The 24,852-nt window shown below is 39.0% G+C and overlaps 6 protein-coding genes across 6 annotated transcripts; all 6 read right to left on the reverse strand.

Annotated features, from left to right (window-relative positions):
* Nucleotides 1–3,614: 3,614 nt before the first annotated feature.
* On the reverse strand, nt 3,615–6,923 carry gpr65 (G protein-coupled receptor 65). Its single transcript, XM_034111952.1, has 2 exons — nt 6,907–6,923; nt 3,615–5,865 (listed from the first exon to the last, which is right to left on the reverse strand). Exons 1-2 carry the CDS (start codon nt 6,921–6,923, stop codon nt 4,890–4,892), a joined length of 993 nt encoding a protein of 330 aa, XP_033967843.1. The 3' UTR covers nt 3,615–4,889.
* An 834-nt stretch (nt 6,924–7,757) lies between these two features.
* On the reverse strand, nt 7,758–8,558 carry LOC117468002 (G-protein coupled receptor 4-like). Its single transcript, XM_034111954.1, has one exon. It carries the CDS (start codon nt 8,556–8,558, stop codon nt 7,758–7,760), a length of 801 nt encoding a protein of 266 aa, XP_033967845.1.
* Nucleotides 8,559–9,548: 990 nt separating this feature from the next.
* On the reverse strand, nt 9,549–12,931 carry LOC117467731 (B2 bradykinin receptor-like). Its single transcript, XM_034111566.1, has 2 exons — nt 12,845–12,931; nt 9,549–11,511 (listed from the first exon to the last, which is right to left on the reverse strand). The coding sequence occupies exons 1-2, from the start codon at nt 12,862–12,864 to the stop codon at nt 10,443–10,445; spliced, it is 1,089 nt and encodes a 362-aa protein (XP_033967457.1). The 5' UTR covers nt 12,865–12,931; the 3' UTR covers nt 9,549–10,442.
* A 1,523-nt stretch (nt 12,932–14,454) lies between these two features.
* bdkrb1 (bradykinin receptor B1) lies at nt 14,455–15,531 on the reverse strand. Its single transcript, XM_034111081.1, has one exon. The coding sequence runs from the start codon at nt 15,529–15,531 to the stop codon at nt 14,455–14,457; it is 1,077 nt and encodes a 358-aa protein (XP_033966972.1).
* Nucleotides 15,532–17,597: 2,066 nt separating this feature from the next.
* Nucleotides 17,598–18,626, reverse strand: LOC117468003 (B2 bradykinin receptor-like). The gene has a single exon (XM_034111955.1). It carries the CDS (start codon nt 18,624–18,626, stop codon nt 17,598–17,600), a length of 1,029 nt encoding a protein of 342 aa, XP_033967846.1.
* A 1,110-nt stretch (nt 18,627–19,736) lies between these two features.
* On the reverse strand, nt 19,737–22,534 carry LOC117467949 (B2 bradykinin receptor-like). Its single transcript, XM_034111895.1, has 2 exons — nt 22,440–22,534; nt 19,737–21,102 (listed from the first exon to the last, which is right to left on the reverse strand). The coding sequence occupies exons 1-2, from the start codon at nt 22,457–22,459 to the stop codon at nt 20,058–20,060; spliced, it is 1,065 nt and encodes a 354-aa protein (XP_033967786.1). The 5' UTR covers nt 22,460–22,534; the 3' UTR covers nt 19,737–20,057.
* Nucleotides 22,535–24,852: the final 2,318 nt, after the last annotated feature.

Consider the following 24,852-nt stretch of genomic DNA (forward strand, 5'->3'; position numbering starts at 1 on the left):
TTAAAGATCATTTATGTAGTATATTAACATATTCATTGTTATTTGTTAATAAAACTGTGCATGTGCAGTCTCTAGTAAATGGGTAGGACACTTTATATTATATAAAAAAAACACAAAATATATATAGCACAATATGAAACATGCATTAAAAGCAGTTCTGAAAAGGTGTGTTTAGATTTGAAACTGGCAAGAACGTGTTTGGGGAGAGAATTTCCAGAGGGAGGGAGAATGGCTTTGTCGCCCCATGTTCAATGCCTGGTTTTGATTGGTTGAGCCAGGAGGTTGGTATTAGTGGAGCGTAGGTTGCAGGAAGGAGTGGGGTGGAGCAGGTCTTCCTCTACAGCTCCCTTCTTCCTCCATTTACCTCTGTTCATCCTGTGTGCATGCATAGTGTTGAACCTCCTTCTATCAACTGTGTTTATTTACCCCCCGTAGGGGATGAAAGGAAGTGTGATGGGTGCCTACCCTCATCTGATTGCACCCAAAGGCCTCCTTTTATGACTGGTTAAAGTGAAAGCCGGGAAGGAAGAAGAATGCATATGTCCCATTTGTACATGCAGTCTTAGGTGCAATTTAAAATGAAACCTGAACATTAAGATGTATGGAGTGGTTTGAAATTGGCGTTTGTATGCAATAGAAAGAAGCATGAATGTGTTTGATATTTTGGCAAAGTATATTGATCCATCTGGCCTCCATAAATCATGACACTTTGCTAGAGTGAGACAAACGGAACATTCCATGGCCTTACAACTTCTCTGATGCCAAATAGCATCTTTTATGGAGCCAGTTTTTGTCTGGCGCAGTGACCGTTAAAGAAACATGAACTGATGTCAACTATCAGAGTGCTGTTGCTTTACAGCTCTTAGTGAGCCATTAGAGAGCTGTGCAATTTTCCCGAGGGCCTCCGTACAATCACAAAACTATGAAGAATTGTATGTTGTAAGAGTGTGTGTATGAATGAGAAAATAGCTTTTGTGTCTCACCCTGCAGGGATGGGCCTGCATACATGAACACACATCTGAATCTATAAGTGATCTTTAATAAGGCAATCTCAGCAAGGGTAACAACAGATTGAGAAGTCGCTTGTGTGTGATGGAGAGCATAAAACAAATGCACTGCCTGTTAAACATTGATCAAGTGATTCATGCCCACATTCACTTCCCTTAAAACATGTAAATGATCATGTTTCACCATCAAGGAAAGCCTTGCAAAAGTAGCATAGAATGAAAGGACAAAAGAGTACAACCAGCATTGTATAAAAGAAAGATGTGGTTTTTCAGATAACTGAGTATGGCAACCAGATAAGTTCAGCAACAGAAATCGTTTTGACATTATGTCGTCTTCATTATGTATTGTGTTGCAGAGATGTCTATTGAAATGAACAAGCTAAACAACTACCCCCTGCCTTCAAGTACTTTTTGTTATCCCACATAGATTTTGAGAGTTGTTGCTGGAATTGGGAGCTGTTGTGTGGAAAGTGTGAAAGTGCTTAGAGCAACAGTGTCCTCCCTGATGAAGAGGAAGAATTGCGGGGAGTGTCAGACAGTCACAGGAGGAGCCCAGCATGCTTGACATGAAATGCATTGGGAGAGAAGTGTGAAATCTGCCTGACAACGTGTCTGGCAGGTGAGATACTTGTGAAGTAAAAAGAGGTGTAATATGAATTCGTGGGATGTAACTAACTACATTTACAGATTCTTCTTTAAGCCTTCAGCCTATGAGCTAGATTTTAAATTTGGAGATAGAGACTACATTTCTGTTTCAGTTCTGGTTACTGCATGTCTTTATTCTAAAGAGTCAATAAAGAAGGATGTATTACAGGTGTAGCAAGTGCAGTCTATAGATGTATAAACACCATTAAAATCACTGGGGTGAAACTACATAGATGATATATTATAAGTTTACATAAAAAGTGGCTTATGTAACATTGACATCACGACTCTACACTTTATTTCTCCATCTGTTTCCTTTCTTCAGCACATCTGCGTATTCAGTTTAGATTGAGGCACATGGTTGTGTATGTTACCATGACCGCCCCCACAGCCTTCCTGCCAACATCGCTCATAGCTGCCAGGCTTGGGATTGGCCAAAATGTGGCTGTGCATCCTGATTCGAGATGTGTTTTTTTTCCCAACCAAAGAGGTGGATCTTTTTAATGACAAGATACCAGGAGTAATCTGGTCAATACAGACGGATTCACTGTTGATGTTTTTTACCCCAACACTTTGAACAAAGGATCAACTACAGTACTGCAACTTGCTTTGTATTTTTTTGTGCTTTGTATTTTTTTGTGTTTTGTGTTTTTGCTTAATGTCTTTCATTTTTTGTAAAGCACTTTGAATTGCCTTATGTTGAAAAGTGCTATATAAATAAACTTGCCTTGCCTTGCCTTGCCTTTGTACACTTTGCCTATAGTTATTCCAACAAGCATCATGCTTCATTAAATGTGACTACACAAAAAAGACCACCATTCATGGATGAGAAGGAGCAGACCCTCATACCATTAAGCAACTGTTGAATCTCTGCCAACATCCAGGTGGATTCACTTAAGAAGCCCATTGATCCTCAGCTAACTCTATCCCTACATACACCTGTGCTTTACATGATGAAGGCTGTCTACTCCAGAGTCAAGGACACTGGTGAGAGGTGAAGATGGATGTTCGAATGGGCTTTATAACCTCCATCTGGTTATTTAGCGATAGGTGAAGCATATTATCTGACATGGATGAATGGATGGAAAGAATAAAGAGGCAAGACAAGGACTAACATGGAAGGACACCTTTCGTTGCCTGACTTTGTTGTTGTGAAGTTCAAATGTTACACACGGGAAATGTTAGATGGGGAATCTTGCAGATTTGCCCACTTTTGAGTCATTTAATACATTAAATGTTACATTAAATATATATATATATATATAATAATAATAATAAAAACATTATATAGCGCTTTTCCTGGTGCTATTATATATATATATATAATAGCACCAGGAAAAGCGTGTGAGTGTACATTAATGGGACTCACCTGTCACCTGGAAACAGAAATCTGGTCTCTATTCCGGTTCCGAGAGTAACAACAAAACATGGAGCGGCAGCATTTAGCTGTTATGCCCCGACACTCTGGAACAAACTACCCAAATCATGCACGTCCGCAGAAACGCTTACTATTTTTAAATTGAGACTAAAAACATATCTCTTTGCCGCTGCTTTTAATTGAGATGATCATATTCGAACTACAGTATGCCTTTTAAACATGTATTGTATACCTGTGGTGTTTATTTTTTATTATCTTTGCAATGCCTGTTGTAAAATGCCATTATATAATGTGTTTTACTGTATTTATTCCTAAAAAGTCTTTTAATTTGTGTTGTAAAGCACTTTGAATTGTCGCGTACAGAAAAGTGCTATATAAATAAACTTGCCTTGCCTATTGGTTAACTGTGTGTGTCATTTTAATACCTGCACAGTTTGTGTGTGCATGTGTGTTTGTTTGTACATGCATGTGTGTATGAGCTGCATGACTGTGTATTGTTTCTGTGTTTTACACATACCAGAATGACCACCTAAGGCCACCTTTTATATCCTCACTCATGTTATTAAAAAAAGACAAGACATATATTCACCATTTGAGGTTTAATTGGAGTACATAAAACACTACAGGTTGTGTCATGAAACAATATGTGCAAATGGAAATGAACCACTGTTCAAAGTGTAAACGGTTTGCTGCACTACTATAATTGTCCACTAGAGAGCCACATATATCCACATTTAGTCTGCCACACATTTGACCAGTTTATAAAAACAATTCTCTGTTTACTGAAAAGAGCCTTTCTTTTTGCAACTTCATTAGATTCCCATTTGTTCTAAGTGAGTGATGCAGCTTCTATTAATCTTTTACAGTCATATGTCCTTTTTTCTTTAAGAGAAATAGCTTTTTAGAAAAGGAGAAAATAATTGACTCAAATATATACTTCCCTTGACAACCACTCGTTTGTTTTTTGTCAAAATTCAAATGGTGTTGTAAGATAAGCTTAAATCGAACCCCAGTCAGATTTGTGGTCATAGCCCAGTGATTAAAGTCAATGGGTTTGTTATACATTTTATTTTCCTACTCATGTTTTATTCAAACTACAAATGGTGCAAATTTCTATACAGTAGAGAGCATTTTATATAAAAGAATAGCTTTGATGTTATACAAATACTCCTCCTTGGAACAGCTGTTGCATGTAAGTCCATGCTGATAAAGTGTATACACAGCTGTCTGCCGTGATAGCAGAGGTGCAAGCAAGCAAAGTAAACTGTCAGTTTAAACATGTTGGTGTGTGCAGAACGATGTATGTGTGTGTCAAAAGGTCGAAGTGTGACACGGCACACATCCTAAAAGCAGAATTTAGCTTTAACTTAAGGAGACTTATTATGTGCAGTAGTTAAACTTCTTCTTTTTTAAAGACTGACATCAAGGGACAATAACAACAGGGAGTACTCATATTTTTGATAATACTTTTGATATATTTTTACTTAAATAAGATTTTGAATGTATCTTTTTCACAGAATGTTAAAAGTATTTTTACTCTAAGAAAAACAAAACAGAATACTTCTTCCACCACTTCTTCTGGGGTTCGGGTGCAATAGACCGGTACCAGGAAGTTGTTTTAGAGACAGAGTAACCCATTGTTTGGTTTAGTGTAATGAGATTTGTCGTCAACAAGACACATATCAACACTGCCAACTTTGTCGCGTAATAGCTGAGAATCTTTACCAGTTGACAACTTTCTCACATTTGACCATGTGTCTGCAACTGATACAAACTTCAGGATCATATAGTTTAATCTCTAACTCTAAATCTTACCACACATTTGTCATAATAGTTTAGCTATTTACTTTTTTTTAAAACTACACCACATCTTCATCATTGCTCCTTTTCTTTACCTGGAAGAATAGAACAACCTGATTGACATTTGCCTTCCCCGTTCTAGTAATGAAGCAGTAAAGGAGAGGGTCTGCAAGGCAGTTTAAGCTGGAGAGAGCTATGCTGATTTTGTATGGGTAAAGGAGCCATGCAACCTCCCTGCAGTCATCCATTTGTGTGCGGAGGAGCATCATGACGTGGATAGGCCCAAAGCAGAACAAAACACAGAGCAGAACTACCGTCAGCAGCTTTAGGATACGTTTACGTTCTCGTTCCTTTGTGGCCTGATTGGATTTGACGGCCTCCCAGATCCCCCAGGTGGAAAACACCACCAGGAGAAAGGGAATAAAGCCCAGGATAAAGCGTGCTAGATTAGCCCAGACAAGGTTCCGTGACAGCGGGAGCAAAATATCAAAGCACACTGCAAACTTGTTGTACTCATGGTATGAGTCCTCCCAAGAGATGGTTGTAGCGTTAAAACAGAACACCAACAACCAAATGGCAACACCAATTGCTGCTGCAGTATTCACTTTCCTCAAGAAAGTGTACTTAAAGGGGTGAACCACTGCTAGGTAGCGGTCAACAGCAATGCAGCAGAGGAGAGCTTCACTGGTGTAAAAGTTAGTGTAGAGGAAGTAGACAGATAGCATACAAACGTAGCCTCCGTGGATCCAAAGTCCTTTCCACAGAAAGTCCAGCCACATGGAGAGGCCGATGGTGGAGGTCAGGTCACTCAGCGCCAAGTTAAATAGATACACACCGAGACCATTCTTCTGTCTGATGTGCTGCCACGACACGTACAGGGAGAAGGCGTTGGATGGGATGGCAGTGACGATGATAGCCAGGTGAAAAAACATAAACGACCTCCTCCTTGAAGCGCTATCAACTGGGTAGCATTCTGAATGATTTGACCTCAGGGTTAAGTTTTCCATTGCAGATGTGGAGTTTATGTGCTCATACCTTTGCAGAGAAACAAGGGAAGAAACAAGCTAATTATGTCACATTCAATAATGTCTTCTGTGGCAAGCTTAAGAACAAACAAAGTCTTGTTTGTTCACCTCTTCGGTGAGTGTTCTGTTCTGTCTTTGTGAATAGTTTAAGCCTTGAAATAAAAGGAGTTATTTTTGACACTTTAATCTGCATTTGGGTCCTGCTTCCTACACACACCGTAACATTAGTACTACTAATATGGTTCTTATTATACATCCATGGGTATTATGAGCGTTGTGGTTCACCGGTTCAACCGATCTGAATCGCTTCGTGAAGCAGTCACGTGGTATCGACAGGCAGCGAGGCTTCGTTTGTCATCGATGACGTCACTGGCCCAAAACGATGCAAGCCTCGATACATGCTTCACAAAAAGCTTCGGGGATTACTCGACACACGCTCCGAAGCCTCGGCGCAATACGTAACATCACTAATTAGTAGTATGTCGTTTTAAAATCTCTAATGTTGCACTTTTATGGAAGAGGGTCATTTCACAACACATCCTGCATTTCCGCATTACAAAAACATGGTGTGACAAAAGCAATTGTTGATCAGATGTTTGCTATCATAGACTATCTACATAAAATCAAGACTAAAAGTATTTTGTTTTACTTTTCTGAAATGCATCAAAACCAATAGACCCCTGGAAGGTGGGAAATAATCTAAAACTAATGCATTTTGAGTGGTTACAAATAACTAATAAAAGGTCTACTTAATGGACTAGAACATGAACAACCTTTGTTATACTTAGGCTTCAAATGCACCATAAACATTCATTTATTCCTCTAGCCAGATCAAATAAACCACAAATTAAATTGAACTCATATAAAGATCTACTTACTCTTTACTCAGAAGTGTTTCCGCTCCAAATTATGTCCATAAAAGTAATTAAGGGCAACATGAAAACATTAAAGCAGATGCAGAGTGGATTCATTCGGTTGTCTCCTCTTCCACTGCTTGGTCAGGCGGATCAGAGGAACCGGAAGAGTCGTCCCTGAGTACCGTATGTCTTACTCTGGGTGACAGGCCATGGCAGAACAAACTACCGGTGTTACAGACCACATGGCAGATTTAATTTAATAACTAAGTCTATATAACACTGCTTGTCTTCATGTTTGGTGTGTCAACATAGACATAAACCCGTCTGATAAAGGCTGTTATTTTTTCCATAGCGTAATAATGTTGGCTGAGCCTACCTGCTCCTAAATTATAGGCACATACATTATTGTTGGGCTTTTCTTATTCTCACAAGTCTATATTTACATTTAAAGTATTTTTGTGTGCTGTTAAATCCGGTCCATGCTGCCTACAAGGAGATCCCTTCATAAAGAAATGTCAGTGTAAGTGACAGGGGGACAAAATCCACATTCCTTGCTCTGAGTACATTTTTTATTAGCCAATCAAAGTTTAACTAATAAAATAATGATCTTCCAAAGTAATACCAACCCACAAAAAGGAAATTAACTTAAAAAAAACATAACAAAAGAGGAACATTTAGATTTCCTGCTTTTCAAGTTTTATTATCAGACATAAAATCAATTAAGAAAAATAAAGGCCAAAATGATCTTGTTCAAAATCAAACAAAGCAGTACATTACAGTTATAAAATACCCACTCAGAAGTGGAAATACAACATCTCTGTGTATGTAAATGTAAATGACTGTATTTATATTTAAAGTATTATAAATGTACTACCCCTACATAGGATACATTTTAGTTTCCTTCCTGGATAGAAACAGCACTGTGCTCTTCTAAATGATCTAAGACATCCTCGCCTCAATACAATATTGTCATTAATATTTAATTTGATTTGCAATTATGGGTTGAATGTATGTATGAATGAATGTAAACAAATAGATAATTTGGTTAGGAAACTGACTGAATTTGATTAGAACTCTCTGACAATTTCTTTCTCAGAAAAACTCCCCAACATTTCTCTACAGCTTTCCTTAACTCTCTCTGAGCGCTCTCGCTGATTAAACAGTATATTATGGGATCCAGTGTACTATTTATGGTTGTCGTGGCGACAGTGACCAGGTATGGATCTCTAAGCCTTGTGGCCCAGGAGCAGGTCCCTGGCTCCAGTATGGCTCTCAGCAGCATGACAATCTGGTAGGGCATAAAAGCCACGATGTAGGTTAGAAGAAGGTAAAACAGCAGCAGTCCCACTTTCCTGCGCTCCACTGTCAGGATTGAAATGTTCTTTTTGAGCGATTGCATGATCTGCTGAAAACAAAAGGTCATGATGAAAATAGGGACCAAGAAACCCAGGGTGACACGTGTAAGGGCGAGGTTGCCGTCTTCTTGTGTCATGGGTATTCGCTCATCACATACGTTTCTTGAGGAGAAAGCTTGCAGTGCCCCCGTGTGGTCAAGCAAGATGATGTGAATGGTAATCTCCAGAGTCCAGAGGGCAATACTCACTATTGCTGCCGTCTGCACCTCTCTGACCCAGTGAAAGTGGAGAGGATAGACCACTGCTAGGTAGCGATCAACAGAGATGCAGCAAAGGAGGCCCGAGCCTACGTAGAAGCTGTTGTACATGATCACTGCCACCAGACTGCAAAGACCACCGAGAGGTCTCTGCAGGGCCAGCTCTATCCACACAGGCAGAGAGATAGTGTAGAGCAGGTCAGAGATGGACAGGTTGAAGAGGTAGACTGCCATGTTGTTGCCATTCCTCATCAGCATCCAGGCTACATACAAAGACAGGCAGTTAGCCGGTAAGCCCACAATAAAAAAAAGAGAATAAACAGCTGGATACATGTGCGTTTCCACTGAGGACTCCACGGTGCAGGAGGTAGATGAGTTAGTCTGGTTAACAGGAGCTGCGTCCATCCTCATGTGTTGATGACCAAACCTGAATGTGGATTAAAATGGAGAGCCCTGTATTCTGGTGAACTGAGATAAGCTTGGCAATGCAAATAGTTCCTGCTAAAAAATGTTTGGCCTTGCTGATAATGTAAACAGCATCCAATGCTTTCATTGTAGACATCTGTAATTGTATGCTGCTTTCAAAGATCATGATAAGGCCAACCAAAACGTTACATTGTACCTGAGTGTTTGTAGGATGACATGGACACTGCACTGTGTTGTCAGCTACAATAGTTCTACCATTAACCTCAGATGTTATGATCTATATAGAGAGAAAGTTATTATTTCATTAAAAAATGTTTTAAAGTTGAATTAAAAGTATATAATTTGGATAGGAAATTTGGCAAAGCTCCTCAGGCAAGCCAGGAACAAAGGGCCGGCCATACAGCAACACGGAATAGGGGGTGGATTGTTGTCTACATTTACAAGAATATGGTGACGCTAAAAAGCCTGAGATGGCTGAGAGGGTTGAACGTTTACTTATCCAATAATTAAGAATCTAAGCTCACCAAATAAGACTAAGTAGCTAGAGTTAAAGTTTGGTGAAGAGAATGCATCTGGAGTGTGGAAGTGTGGATGCTTTTCTTAAGGTATTCTGTAATGTCACTCTCTTGTGTTTTTTTGTGGCTACTTCTGCATTTGCAAAGTGTTATATTCAATGAGTTAGGATTAGTTCTGGGAACAGTGCGACGTCAATACAAATGTTCCAGGTTAAAAACAACCAACAGCTTTCACAATCATACAGATGTTATCACTAAGTCTGACTCATTGCTTTTATGGTCACTACTTTATTACGTGAGCAATTACAAAGAACAACTCAGTAAATACACATTTTATGATTATAAGATAAAACAAAACCGGTTGGTTAAGTTAACAGACTCACAGCTCAGTCCAACCTTGACCTTATTATAACTTGGGCATGCATAAACCCAATGCGAGATTATTTATCACATTTTGGGTGTACTCAATTTTAAATAAACTTCAAAAAAAGGTCATTGATCATTTTGCTATAGTGCTGGCTTGATTTCAAACTGCATGAAAGTAATGACATTGTATAAACAAATAGCAGGAATTAATTTTTATCTAAAATGTTATCATAACCAGGAAAGACATATGAAAATATAGAGTATGTTTTTCGGATGTACATTAAAATATAAAAAATATAATAAAGAAAGTAAGAACAACAGCATTTGACAGTACACAGAAGCACATATATGCACACACAGACTATGTGTCATGTAAAGACTTCATAACATGCATTTACAAAGAAACACAGTCTGTCTCCATCTCTTTTGAACATTACATTACTAATGGCATTCAAATTGTAATAACCCCATGCATTAAAAGGTGACCACAACATTGATTTCCTCTGGTCTATTAATGTTAGTAGATTTTACATATTGCTAAATATTATGGTTATCTTTCTCCTCCTTCCCCTCGGTTTCCTCCTGTTGCTCAAAGAAGATGAGATGAAGAAAACAGTTTGGAGAGACCAATCTAATTCTGAAATAAAAAGTAAGGTCTGAGTATGAGACAACATCCTCTCATCAGACAGGATTGTATTTAATGTGTATTCTGACTAAATTCTAAATGACTAAGTTACTGTTCCATATCTTCTTCGGGGAACATGACTAATAACTTCATTATGTGAAAGTAAGTGAACAAAAACAACAGCTCCTAAGAAAGGTCCTTCAGTACAGACAACTGAGGTCTAACACTACTCATCCGGGTTGAGTTTGTGCATGCGATGTTAACGGACGATTTTCTGGTAGATCTCAACTGTTTAAAGAGTCCTCTCACTTTTTGCCGAAATTGCTGTCCTACAATGACGTAGAGGATCGGGTTGAGAACACTGTTGAAGAAGGCGAGGTACATGAAGACATGGCTGCAGATGTTAAGGGCGTACTCAAGGCTACACCCTGTCAGGGCTTTAACTTCTTTCAGCAAACGTAATGTCTTTGTCACGTGGAATGGCATCCAGCAGATCACAAACGCCAGGAGGACCGCCAGCACCAGAGTGGTGGCCTTTTGCTCCTTCTTCTGGGTGTTTAACCCCTCAAATATCCGGTTGTTCAGAGCTTGAAGAATCTGTATAGTACAGTAGAAGATGATGAAAAGGGGGATGATGAAGCCAAATGTAAACTGCATCACATCAAACACAGCCCTTTCAGTGACATTTCGGAAAGCCATATGGCATATATTAGATTGCATTTCACGGAAATATTTCACTTCCCTGAAGACAAGTGTGGGGACACTTAGGAGCAAGCCGAAACCCCACACCAGCACACAGCCCAGTTTGGCATATTTTGGCCTTGATATTCCTTTATGGGACAGAGGGTCCGTCAGTGCCATGCGACGATCTATGCTTATCAAAACGAGGAAGTAGATGCTAGAGTAGGCGTTCATGTTGATGCTAAAGTTGACCAGTCGGCACAGGTGATAAGAAAAGGGCCAGTTGAATTTGTTGGCTGCATTCACAGCCCAGAAGGGCAGACATGACGTCAGGATGAGGTCAGCAGCAGCTATGTTGCTTAAGTAGATCTCAGCCACGGTACAGGACTTCTTATGAAGACAGAAAACTCCGAGGACAAACACATTCAACACAATTCCCAGCACAGCGACGAGCAGGATATACACCGGCAGCACGGAGGTGTGCCAAAAATGTGGTTCGTCACTATAACACTGACTCCCATTCGTGTTGTTTTGCTCTCCTTTTATAGCCGTAGTGTTGAAGTCAGCGAGGATGCTGTGGAAGTAAGAGGAAGGCAAACAAGACAAAATGTTTAAACAAACACAAATTCAAGGAACTTCAACATTTCCTTTGAAATATGTTATGCTGAGATAATGCTTGAAAACACAGTTACACTGAACAGTGTGAAATAGTTGTATTCCAAGTGTAATGCAGGTGCCAGACTAGTTTATGATGAATAAAAAGGATGACAAAATAATAATAAGGATGTTACTTATACATGTATGTTTATGTATAAGCAAAACAAAAAGTACTGAAATGGTTTTTTTAATAACTTTTATTGCAGGCTTTTTATTTCTCTCCCCTCGACAACTGTTATAAATGTTGTGAATATGTCATTCATTCTGTGGAATTGGATAGCACATCTTGAATTTCAACAAAATAAGGAATAGCTGGAGAGCAAACATGCTCTGACTGGTTTACTCTGATCTTCAAACTACATTTGGCTCTCACAAAGAAAACTGACTTTTGACGATTTTGGAAGTGGAATCCAAGGGATGCCCCTGCCCTCTTAGGATTGTTCTCTTTAATACGTGATCATATTTGTATATGCAGATTAACGGTAAATAAGTATACATTAGCAGCAATTCTAAATACTCAAGTAAAGTACAAGTATCGTCATTTGAATACAGTAGTTGAGTAAATGTCCAAACCTGCCACCACTGATTTACTATTTTAAATGTTTTCAATATAAATGCATCAAGAGTAATTCTAAAATGCATCAACATAGTACACACCTCACCATCGTCTAACATCTAACCCTCATCTAATAACATGTTGAGACACAAACTATGCAGTTAGAGAACTGTTCATTTGTTGGAAAAAACATATAATAATAATAATAATAATAATTTCAATTTATATAGCACCTTTCACGAAACCCAAGGACGCTTTACAATGGGAAGTAACATATATACTGTCTTCCATTTTAACAGACTGTGTCTAAATGTGGTGCCGATATTAAACTAAATTTCAGTTTCATCCCACAGGTCATGTTGAACACCTGAACTTTTGAAAGAACATCATCCATATCATCCATCTGTTTGCAACTTATATCTATCAATATTCAAATTACTTTACTGACTATTCTGCACTATTTCTATTATATTATATTTTATTTGATTGACTTGCACTATTTGATCTGTTTCATCTGTTTTATTGTGTTGTCCTGTGACCTAAGATTTTCATTGTCACAACTAAACTGTAGCTATGTACAAATGACAAAAAAAAGCCTTGAACCTTATTTATAACCCATGCTAACATTCCAACAGTCAATCGTGTTAAAACATTAAGAAAGTAATATACAAACCATATGATTGTTAATGCCTACCTTGTGGACGGAAGAGCCATTCTTCTTCTTGTGCAGATACACTGCTTCAATACTTTGTTTCACTGTCCTCGGTCTGCCTCTGACATGCTCTCCGAAAGGGAAAGGAATCCAATGAAAAAGGATGTCAGATGTCTCAACAGCTGTTGAGACCCCGCCTTCATCCTCACTCTGGTTTCAGCTTTTTAAAGTATTTACGCCTCGGTTCAGGAGTGAACTTCACTAATAACTTCAAATGATTAGACTTTACTAATACAAGTTAGCTTTCTGCATAGAGTGAACATTGACACAACGTGGCGTGATTCTGTAAAATACAGTGAGGAATTAGACCATTGGAGGTCAACAAAGATAAGAAATGTGGTTGCTTTTTTAAACTCAAGAAACATATATCTTGAAAAGAGAGAAGGGCACATATTCCCCCTTGAAGTAGACACTGTTAGAGGGCCTGCTTGACTAATACTGTTTAATGTATGTAACAGAAGGTGTCAACAATGTTTTTACAATACATACATACATTTGGATCCATTTACAAAAGTTTAGGAAAGTTATGAGTTTGCAACAGGTTATGCCTTACGCCAGTGATTCTCAAATGGGGGTACGCGGACCCCTAGGGGTACCTTGGGGTACTGCAGGGGTTACGTGAGATTTAAAAAATAAAATAAAAATCTTAGTACAATAGAAAACACAATTGTATATAAAATATTTCTAGAACCACCAAGGGGGTCCTCATATAAACATGTCAAATTTGTGTATTGTATTTTATAGTTTTTCATAATATATCATTTTGTTCATTGGTTTGTTAAACATATATATATATATATATTACTTCAATTGAAAAACTCCTTGGAAAAATCGTTATGTATTATGTTCTTTTTTTTCATGCACAAAGATGAAACAATCCTTAGTTTGTTGTAATTCATGCATGAAGGAGTTAATAAATCACACACTGATGGAACATCACTATATTGTAATTATGTTTATAGGCTTCTTCTATCACAGATGTTCGGGGTCGGTCAGGGGATACTCGGCTGAGAAAATGTTTCAAAGGGGGTACATTACTGAAAAAAGTTTGAGAAGCACTGCCTTACGCTATGTCTTTGCATGTTAGTACTTTAATTGAGTTGATTGCACACATTATTCCAGCAAGACACAAACATACTTAAATAATGACTGTTGATACTGAAGAAAAGCTTGCATGTGTTTGTCACCGAGTAGATGTTTTGTTAACATGTCATGATATATACCGTACAAGGGGATTTATGAATGTGAATACACACAAAGTACATGGGTGGCCTTTCTCTTTGGTTGGCCTGCAGAATGTAAACTGCACTTTTCGAGTCATTTTAATGACGTTAGATACATACTGCATTTCTTCAGAACGTGATAGAAGTGTAAACATAAAATCTGCTTTTATGTATTTTGCAAATTACAGCCATTATCTCTTGTGTCCATTATTTATGCATTAGAACAGTCTGAAACATCCGATGATAGTGCTGGTTAATCATATAAGACCATTAACTGTCTCGTGAAAGCACAATTATGAGACTCATATCCTGTATACTGTAAAGATGTTCACCGTAATCAGCTATGCAAGTCGAGAATGTAATGGGATCCTATGCATTTAGAATGACCACTGGCTTAATTTTCTCTGTTCTGTTAATGTAAGTGGACACAACTGAGCGTTGATATATTGTCGTATCTGATCCTCTGCGATAATGTCTGGTCCTCCTGTAGATGGCGCACACTTTCCTCCTAAAGTACTGCCCTGAGAGGACATACAGCAGTGGGTTCAGGGCGCTGTTGAGGAAGGCCAGATACACTGAAATCTGGGTTCCTATATCGAGAGCATGGAACCACAATTCCTCATCCAGCACTCTGACATCACAGAGTGTGTCGAGGAAGGTGAAGACCTGGAAAGGGCCCCAACACAGTAAGAATAGTAGTGTGACAGCATACAAAAGTACTGTGGCCTTTGTGTCATTAATGTCATGGAATGCAACCCTCTCCTTTCTCTGAACTAAAGCTTTGATTATGTTCCCACTGCTGAAAACAATGATCAGAACAGGCAGTACAAAGCCAACAACATTCATCAGAATCTGCTGGGCCAACTTCCAAGAGTCGCCTTGACTATAATCCAAAATACAGGACATTGTTCCGATCTCCTGCATGAACGTCACTTTTCTGTGAACCATTGTTGGCGTGCTCAAAGCAAGAGCTAAAATCCACAGGAGGAAACAGATCACTTTGGCATAGAGTGTCCGTCTTAGCCACCTGGCCTTCATGGTCTTTACAAGTGCCAGGTAGCGGTCAACACTAATCATGACTAGGGTGAAGATATTAGTGTAGAAATGGAGGATGATGATGGAGTTGACCAGTTTGCATAACACGTCTCCGTACGGCCAGTTAAAGTTGTTGAGGATGTTCATGGCCCAGAAGGGGAGGGCACACAGGAGAATAATGTCAGCCAGCGCCAGGTTGCTCAGGTAGATCTCTGCTACGGTCAGTCGATCCTTGTGGGCGAAGAACACACCCAGGACAAAGATGTTTAAGAGCAGGCCTAACAGAGACAACGTGAAGATGTACGGGGGAATGATGGTACGGACAAGCTCCCATTCTGCAGTGATAGGAAACTCTGATGGCCGGGACGCACTGCTGTTTTCAGACCACAATGTCCCCACAGCTACAAGCATAATTGGCGGCTAGAAAACAAAAATATGTGTGCATGCTTCATCATTAAAACGTTTTTAATGAGAGAAAAACACGTTTTGAAAGCTACTGCATCAGAGACATAACATTTGATATTAGCTTCAACAAAAATAAATAAGACATGTTGGAAAATACACAAAAATGTTTTAAATTTAGATAGCTTAAGTGCCCGAGAAAAATAATAATGTTGTGCTACCAAAAAGGCTAAACAGTCTACATCATTAATTGTCATTCTGAGTCTATGCTGAAAGACTATCTAGCATCTCTGAGCATCTTTAAAGTACATATAAGTTGATGTTCAAAAAAGAAAAAAGGAAAGAATATGGAATGAATAAGTTCTTACCGTGTTGTTCATGACCATGTTCCTCCTATGTTCAGGATGCTAATGATAACAGGCATGTCTGGGACAGGGCTCATGTGTACACTGAGATCCCAGTGAGAGTGCAAAGCAAGTCAGAGGAGAGATCTGTTACGAGTGATTTTGTATACAGTTGCATTCTTCCTCACTCTTCACCTAGTATGCAATATATCAACTTGTTTAGGAGAGAGTCAAAATGTGCTCTATGCACAAATAGTGTCATAGACAGCCTTAAACTGCATCGCACCAAATGTGTTGGAGAGTGTTCAACTCCATTAGCAGTAGTGCAGACTGTCAAGGAAGGTTAGGTAAGGTAAGGTAGTTTTATGTATTTTATTATATGAACAATCAAATGAATGATAATGTGAAACAGGGATTCAGAGTGTTTCTATGTTATCACAACAACAATTCTCGTGTCCAAAGGGAAGATAACGTGCAGTTGATAGAAATCTTTATCCAACCGATCACATCGATTATCAGGATTGACGTGTTTTTTATTGTATCAGTTTTACCTTTGCATATACAGATAATACATAGCCTAATTAATCCCAACAAAGGTTGTCATGTTCCTATTTATCCGTGTACCGTCATGTTATCCTGTCCTATTCTATTCTAAATGTCCCTCCAACTCAAGCCGTCATAACAACTTGATATGGTTAACAACTAAATAGCAAACAAACAGAGACAGAATACAACATATAAACAGTGTTGCTGTCAGTATGCAGTGGGAAGTGTCATCTAAAAATGAGGATGAGGCTGCATCCTTTATGGTCAAAATGATAACAGCATGCTTGAATCATGCAGTCGAGTTAAACATTTTTGAAAGGAAATCTGGCTCATTGTCACAGTTCATTATTATCCAAACAAAAACTCTTTTTTATTTTGAGGATTACAGATGATACTTTATTGAAAACAAGAAACAGTCAATAAATAGTTTAACTAACTTGAAAAACATCTTTATTAGAGCCCTAATAGACACTTTATTATCTGGAATTCAAATGTTTTGTGGGTGATACTATTCACGTCATTTCTGTTATATTGATATTGCAGAAGGAAAACATTTCATACGTACATGTATAACACAGCGGCAGGATACAATATATGACATATTTATTACTCTTAATATCTGTTGCATCAGTTATAGAGCCGATTCCAACATGTGAAGTTAAGAAAAAGCCTTGGAAGAGGTCCTCGAAGATCACGTGTCATCACATGATCTCATTTATTTAATTCTTTAAAAAGTGCAAAAAACGACATAGTATGGTTTTAAAGTGTTTGTATCAAACACGGATGTTATGATAATTAGTTAGGTTTAGAGGTACTGGTAGGCACATTTTGTCACCTCACGACCACAATGATAACCCCTTTCCCATCTTCCAGTCCGTATGCTAAGCTAATGGGATTATGGCTGTATCTCCACACTTAGCCTATAAATAAGAGTAGTATTGACCTAGTCATATAACCTCTAGCAAAAACCAAATAAGAGTATTCCCAAAATGTCCAAATATGGCTTTCAAATGGCAGTGGATTTATGATTGACTTTTGAATTGTTTTTTTTGTTGTACTTAATTTAAACTGATAGATAGATAGATACGTTTCTCTTTGTGTGTGTGTGTGTGTGTGTGTGTGTGTGTGTGTGTGTGTGTGTGTGTGTGTGTGTGTGTGTGTGTGTGTGTGTGTGTGTGTGTAGATTTAGAATTTAGTACTCTCAGTTTGTTTAGTTGAGTTGAGATTGACATTGGAGCGACCTGACTTCCCACACTCCCTTTTCCTCCTGCACAGCACGCGTCTAAACACTTCCCTTGCCCTCTGCTTGAAGTGCTTCCCCACAATCACATACAGGAAAGGATTTAATGAGCTGTTACTATAACCAAGGTAAGTAGCCAACTGGTTTCCAATGTCCAACACGTACGCCCAAGTACATCCAGAGACAACTTCATAATGATCTAAGGTGTCCAAGAAGATCAAAAGCTGGTAGGGCAGCCAGCAGAGAATAAACACAGCCAAAACAACAAGAACAAGATATGCCGCTTTGCTTTCCACACTGCCTCTGCTTCCTTTTCTCAGATTCTGGCTGTGGCGAAGGACTTTAGTGATGTGGTAACTACAAAAGGACACAATAGGAACGGGGATAAGGAAGCCCACAGTGCTGACAGTCACGTTGTAGCGCAGTCTCCAGCCTTCATGTGGATATGCTAGGTAGCATGCTTCAACGCCCAGATCAGGGAAAAACTGTACGGAGCGAAAGAAGACAGCAGGGATACTGAGCAAGACCCCAGCAATCCAGATAGTGAAGCAAATCCCATGTGCCCAGAAGGCCCGTCTCCCTCTCCCATGGGTTAGGGGCCTGGTAAGTGCCAGGTATCTGTCCACACTCACAAGCGTAAGGAACAGCACACTACAATAATAATTCATCCCAATGACAATGTTGATAAGCTGGCACATGGGCTCCCCAAACCTCCAGTGGAACTTGTTGATAACTGTTGCTACCCAGAACGGCAGGCAGGAGACCATGAGGAGATCAGCTGCTGCCAGGTTGCTCAGGTAGATGTCGGCCACAGTGCTGCGTCGCTTCTGGAGACAGAACACACATAGCACAAAGGAGTTCCCGATCACTCCAAAGAGGCAGATGATGGACATGTAGGCAGGCTGCATGGTGTAAACCCAGTCCCATGCATCTGTGTGGTTGCAGACAGGCTCATCTCTCGTGGCAGTCTCCATAAGAACTGTGGCTCAATGTGAAGACCGTTCCACAGTAACGACGATTTAAGAGTAAGAAGAAAAGGCTGCGTTCAAAGTGAACATACAAGTAAAAACCTTTCAACTGTGTCAACACAGGTTAAATGTCTCTGTTGTTACTTTCACATCATAATGTTAGTTCCAAGGTGAGAAGGAATAATAGATGTAATGGACTGTTAGTGATTTAATGGTGGTTTATCAGTAAGAGCACACAGCCTGCTCATGCCAACATAAAAAGGGATGTCCTAGCAACAGATACTGTATGGAATATGTCTGTCATTGTAATACGTACGTGCATGCATTCACAAACACATACAGCATAACTACAATGTAAATGTAACTGGCATCTGCTCAGATGTTGTCTAAGGGAATATATGCTTAACTAAACTATTGTGTTTTCCCATTTTTCAGAAGAGAATATACACATTTTTGGGCCAAACTTCAAGCTTCTTGCTACAGGTTAAAAGGCAAGCTGACATTGGAGTCAACTACCATGGATTGCTACTGACGGAGTACGTCATCATACTGTATTGCCCTCTAAGTTTGTATTTCCCTTACCTTTAAGCATTATAAAGTTAAAAGTGTATTCCCTTCAAAGGGTAAAATCAAGCAATTTAGGAGATTAGCAAAATCCAGAGAGGCAACAAGGTCAAACAGTGTATTTTTTGCATGCATCGTTTCTATTTTAAGGTAACTTTGTCCGCCTGCATTTTTCTGTTTCACAATATTTTCCAGCTCTGGCAATGGTGGTAAATACAGACTCCTAACACAGATTTCCTGTTTGGCAAGACGTGCCTTAATTTAAGGGACAAGTAGGGGTGTACTCTTGCCCACAGCCCACAATGAGTCAACATCGGGCAGTAAAATGGTGGTGTGGTAAGAAATGTGAAGCGAAGTGCATACAGCCAACAAAAAGAGGAATGTTTGTGTATCAGCACTGGAAACTCTTTGACATGATACCGTTTTAAACTCTGCAGACACTAAGTCATAACATCAGAAAAAACGTAGCAAGCAGTTGTTGGTTCTCTCTTACATTCTAGTTTATGTGTTCCAATCAACATTTAAATATACTATAAAGATTCACGAGGCATCTGTAAAACAATATGTATATTTTATTTGGACCTTTTATATTCAGAACAAAAACAAATATATACAAGACAGGATATGTTAACTGTATGTTAAATAAATAATTGTACAGCTCCAGGCTGATTTATATCACATGTATGATGTGATATCATGTTAAAGATACAGTTGTTTGGAAAAGTTTTAAACAAGTTTAGTTTAATTCATGTAGTTCAACTGTTATAAACTGAGAAAACAATTAATTTAAGACATTTTATGTCCCTGCACATATATTTACATTTCTTAAAAATAAGTATTTGTATGTACTCCAGTGATTATGAAAGTAGTATTTTACACCAAAGTCTTCAGTGTAGCTGACAAGTGTGATGAATGTGAGGATTCAGAGTTGGGGTTTTTTCTAATTTTCCAATGCTGGAAGAGTTCACAAGCTTTCTTACGGAAGTTCTTTCCCACGATGACATAAAGAATGGGATTGAGAACACTGTTGAAGAAAGCTAAGTAGGTGGAGATCTGATTGCAGATATCTAGGACAGACTCAAGGTGACATCCTCCGAGGATGTCAGCTCTTAAGAGAACATCTAGTGCGGTGACCACATGGAAAGGCACCCAGCAGATGAGGAATGCCAGGAGGACGGCCAGCATCAGATTGGTGGCCTTCCTCTCCGTGTTCTGAGCATTGAACCTCTCTATCGCCTGGATATTTAAAGCCTGAATAATTTTGATAGTACAGAACGAGATAAACAAAATGGGGATGATGAAGCTAAAAACAATCAAAATCCCATCAAAGAACAGTCCTGCAGTGACATTTGGGTAGTCCAGAAAACATGCGTTCACACCACCATACTCAGGGAAATATTTCACTCTCCTGAAGATAATGGTGGGTAGACTCAAGAGCAAGCCGAAACCCCACATCAGCAGACAGCCCAGTTTGGCATATTTTGTCCGACGCATTCTGGCATGGGACATCGTATGAACAAGTGCCACATAGCGATCTATGCTAACCAGAACGAGGAAGTAGATGCTGCTGTAGGAGTTCACCTTAATGCCCAGGTTGACGACTTTGCACATGAACAGACCAAAAGGCCAATTGAAACCATTGGATATGTAGACAGCCCAAAAGGGCAAACAAGCCACCAGGATGAGGTCAGCGGCCGCCAGGTTGCTCAAGTAGATCTCAGCCACGGTGCAGGCCTTCTTGTGGAAGCAGAAAACCCCCAGGACAAACACGTTGAACACAATCCCAACCACAGTGATGATGAGGATATACACTGGCTGGCCGGTGTGGAGCCACTCCCAGTCGTACTGTTGAGGACAGTCTGTGCCATTGGTGTGGTTTTGGTCTCCATTGAAAGCTGTGGTGCTGAGGTATGGGATGCTGTGGAAAAAAAAGTAAATTAAACATTGATATTAATAAAAACGTTTACATAATTTTCATACAATCTTTGGAGGTCAAAGGATCGATACTCCTGTCATGACAGTAAATGTGAAGCTGGTTAGACTAGCTTAGCATAAATACTGAAAGCCATGGGAATGAACTGCATTAACCTGGCAACATTCAACCTGTGTGATTTGTTTGCGGGGAAATTGTCTTTATAGGGTCCTCCTCTGAGCTTCATAACTCCCAAGCTGTTTGGGCATCGTACCACACTAAAATGACATAACCAACCATTAAAATACGAATGTAGTCTCTAAGGTCTTTGATCTCTTCAAACTTAAATCATAACACAGAGCGGGGAATTTAAATATCCATCCCCCTCTACATCTAACTGCTGGGAGAACTACTGATCACTGCATTGTAATCTTGAAATGCTCCATCAGCAGTCCTGCCGCCACCCATCAATCGATTACTCTCTCCATTGTATTTGCATTGTAAGTTGCGTAGTACAGTGGTCACCATCTCCACATAATGAGCAACATGCTGGGCTCTGTTCATCCTAATTTCCCCCAGGGGTAATTTGGTTTTGCTCTGCACAATATGAGATAGGCTATCATCTTTGTCATCTGGGAGTCTGTTTTGCACTGAACCTTTACATCAAAGTCAACTGTATTCTTTAATGATACGTACATGCGAATGTTTCTACACCTATTGAGAATCAATCACAATAGAGCTGCGATTTAAGAGCGTAGGTCTAAATCCATTTTTTTTTTAACTAGATTGTTTTTATTGTTTTTATTACTGTACATTATGTAGAAGGTACCAGTTCTGTGGCATGTACAATCAACTTTTGAAAAGTGCAAAATGTTTGTTGTTAAATGTTTGGTTTTCTATTGTATACATTTTTTTACTTAGGGAAAAAATTCGAGCTCAGATAATCAACACAATAAATGTTATTTCATTCATTTTCTTTCAAATTTCGATTGAATCAACACATTTTAAATTGTTACTTTAAATGTATCAGCATAGTCGAAAAAAAAAAAAAAAAAATAACCATAATGTACTCAGCACAAAAGAGGGGGGTTACTGCTTGCTGACATGTAAACTAAATAAATGAGACGCTAAGTTTTGGATGTATTTTACTGTATATGTTACCATTATGTATCAAGATATTTTGTTACTCAATACATCTTGACAAAAGAAGTAGAATAAATCTGAAAATGTCATTACAAAACAACTTTTATAGTCATTGACATTGAAACTATAGATATTTCCATGTGAAAAAATATCATGTATACATATTTCACGATAAATAACTAAATAAAGCTTATAGATACCTTGTAGGTTGAAGATTCATTGCTCCTGAGTCCTAAGTCCAGATGTGAAACCTCCAGATGCACGACTGCTCCAGTAACCCTCCCTTACTCTCCTCTGTCTGTGACTGACTCGCTCTCTTATAGAAAACTGTAATTAAAAAGATGTCGGGGAACTTCTGTCTGCATTCTCTCTCTCTCCTGTTTGTCCCCTGCCCTCGTCATCACACACAGCATGTGTTAGTCATCTAGCACGTTTATTAGTTCGTTTTTTATTGCTAAATGTTTTTCATTATATAAATATGTTTTAGTTCCTGCAGCCACTTGAGCTGGAGGTATACAGTTTCAAAGTGGGAGGAAGACATCTGTCTTTGTGTAGATATTTGAGAATTTCAGTATAAACACTAAAATCCTGTTGCATAGACATTTCACATGTGGGCATAGTGGTGTTATTTTCTCAGAATTAAAGTCCAATTTATTTGAGCTTGGACTATGATGATGATGTCAGGATGTGTGGAAAAGATAGGACCCAAATGCAGTATTAACAAAAAGCGAGCTTTAATTTACAAAAAAAGCCGATGACAAAAGAAAACAAGACAAACTTAGCATTACCAAAACAGGGGAGCACGAGTAAATATTCCAGGACCAAAACTTCAAGGACAAACATGGAGCGTGACATGAAGGGAAAGACTAACAATGAACCGACAGGGGAACACAAGAAGAGACAAGACTAAATACAGGGAGGGGTAATCACGAGACGAGAAACGGCCGGGCAGGGGAGGCAGAAACACAAGGGCAACAGGTGAACACAATTAGACAATCAGACACACCAGGGAAACTAACGACAGGGAGGAAAACACAGGGAGAAAAGAACAGCAAAACAAAACCCATTACCAGACACAAAACTAAAACCGTGACATGACATAAGAATTGTGACAAAGCCTTTAAATGATGACTGTGCATCCAGCACAACTGCGTTGTGTTTGTTATTGCAGGTTGGTTTGAACGTTTTTAATGGTTTTAGAAAGGCGTTGTGATAGTCATTATGATTACTGTTGTAAACTTAAAACCATGGCTTACATAACCAGTATGGCCAATTAAATATTTGATTGTTGCATTTTACAAAAGTCATTTTCAAGAACAGATAATTGTATCACGAAACAAATCTTATAATGTTGATGCCTATAAACGATTAACACAATGTGCAATGAATCACACTGCTAGACTAGATCATCTTAACCATTTGAAGATCCTCTCCTAGATTAGGCTTTTACAAAACACTTAAAAACATAGCCAACATTTCCCGTCATGTGTCACAATCCCCTGGCCCTGCACATGGCAAGTTTGGCATGAGGATGAGTGTGCTTAGTTTTCCAAAGGGTTGACTTAACCAACACAACAGGGTTGGAGTTATAATGGTTGCCATTGTGGCTGGTTAAGGCTTTTTTTTTCCACATGCTGTTCTACTGCTGAAAGCAGGGTGTTATGTATTGGGTAGAAATTGTGAACAGCAAAGTTATTTATCTTATAACAATGCAAAAAACGTTTTCCTATTTGTTGTTTACGGCTATATAAGGACTCAGTCCGTTCCATATTGACCCCTTCAATCATCTTTCAAATATACTAAACTATATTTATAATTGACTAATTCAATTTTCTATGCTGTGTGTGGTTGTGTTTGTGTGTGTGTGCAGGAAGATTGACTGGTGACTCAATCATCAAGCCTGTGATTATCAGCTTGTATCTGAGGGCTGATATCTTCATTTATCTCAGAGCCAGCATTTGGGATGAACAACATGGCCATTTGAGGGACATTACGATCTCACAGTGCAGCTAAATAGGGAGAATTCACTTTAACCCAAAGGCCATCTTCTAGTTAGCATTGATTAGAATAGACAATGGGGCTTAAAGGCAGCCAATAATGTGTAAAAACTGATCTGGTGTGTCACATTCATATGATTAACGTGCAGTAAATGCATGACTGATTTAAAAAAAGACATGTTGCAATGATAATGATTCAGTTATGCCACTTCCTGTTGGTCCTTAAAACACACAGACATGGAAGAAGACCTTCGTGCTTTACCGTAATGAAAATGTACCTGTTATTAAGACACATGCTCCCTTAACTGTGTTTTAGTGAAAGGACAATCTGAATGGTAACCTTGAAGTGACCTCCAGTAAGGGGGGAGCCCATAGCTTTGGCAGCATCTGAAGCAGCATCCAGTTGGTGCTGGCGCCATTCTGACGCCGTTCTCTCGCCCACCATTAATTTTCTAAGACAGGTCAGGCTGTCAAACATAGACTCTAATAACAGCCCAGTCATGAGACTTCCTGGTGTTGACACAGAGATATCGTTTCCTCATTTTGTCCCCTTTCCTCTTTTTAGATATAATAAGAATCAAAATCATATGTCCCAAATGACGGATGTTTTTATACA

Source organism: Pseudochaenichthys georgianus, chromosome 22 (genome assembly GCF_902827115.2).
Source record: "Pseudochaenichthys georgianus chromosome 22, fPseGeo1.2, whole genome shotgun sequence".
NCBI classification, from domain to species: Eukaryota; Metazoa; Chordata; class Actinopteri; order Perciformes; family Channichthyidae; genus Pseudochaenichthys; species Pseudochaenichthys georgianus.

Bases quoted from the DNA above. Each gene is read 5' to 3' on its own strand.
- bdkrb1 (XM_034111081.1), bottom strand. From the start codon at position 15,531: ATGCTTGTAGCTGTGGGGACATTGTGGTCTGAAAACAGCAGTGCGTCC.
- LOC117468003 (XM_034111955.1), bottom strand. From the start codon at position 18,626: ATGGAGACTGCCACGAGAGATGAGCCTGTCTGCAACCACACAGATGCA.
- LOC117467731 (XM_034111566.1), bottom strand. From the start codon at position 12,864: ATGGCTCTTCCGTCCACAAG. The intron at 11,512-12,844 runs GTAGGCATTAAC...TTACTTCCACAG, and splicing joins ATGGCTCTTCCGTCCACAAG to CATCCTCGCTGACTTCAACA.
- LOC117468002 (XM_034111954.1), bottom strand. From the start codon at position 8,558: ATGGCAGTCTACCTCTTCAACCTGTCCATCTCTGACCTGCTCTACACT.
- LOC117467949 (XM_034111895.1), bottom strand. From the start codon at position 22,459: ATGAATCTTCAACCTACAAG. The intron at 21,103-22,439 runs GTATCTATAAGC...TTTTTTCCACAG, and splicing joins ATGAATCTTCAACCTACAAG to CATCCCATACCTCAGCACCA.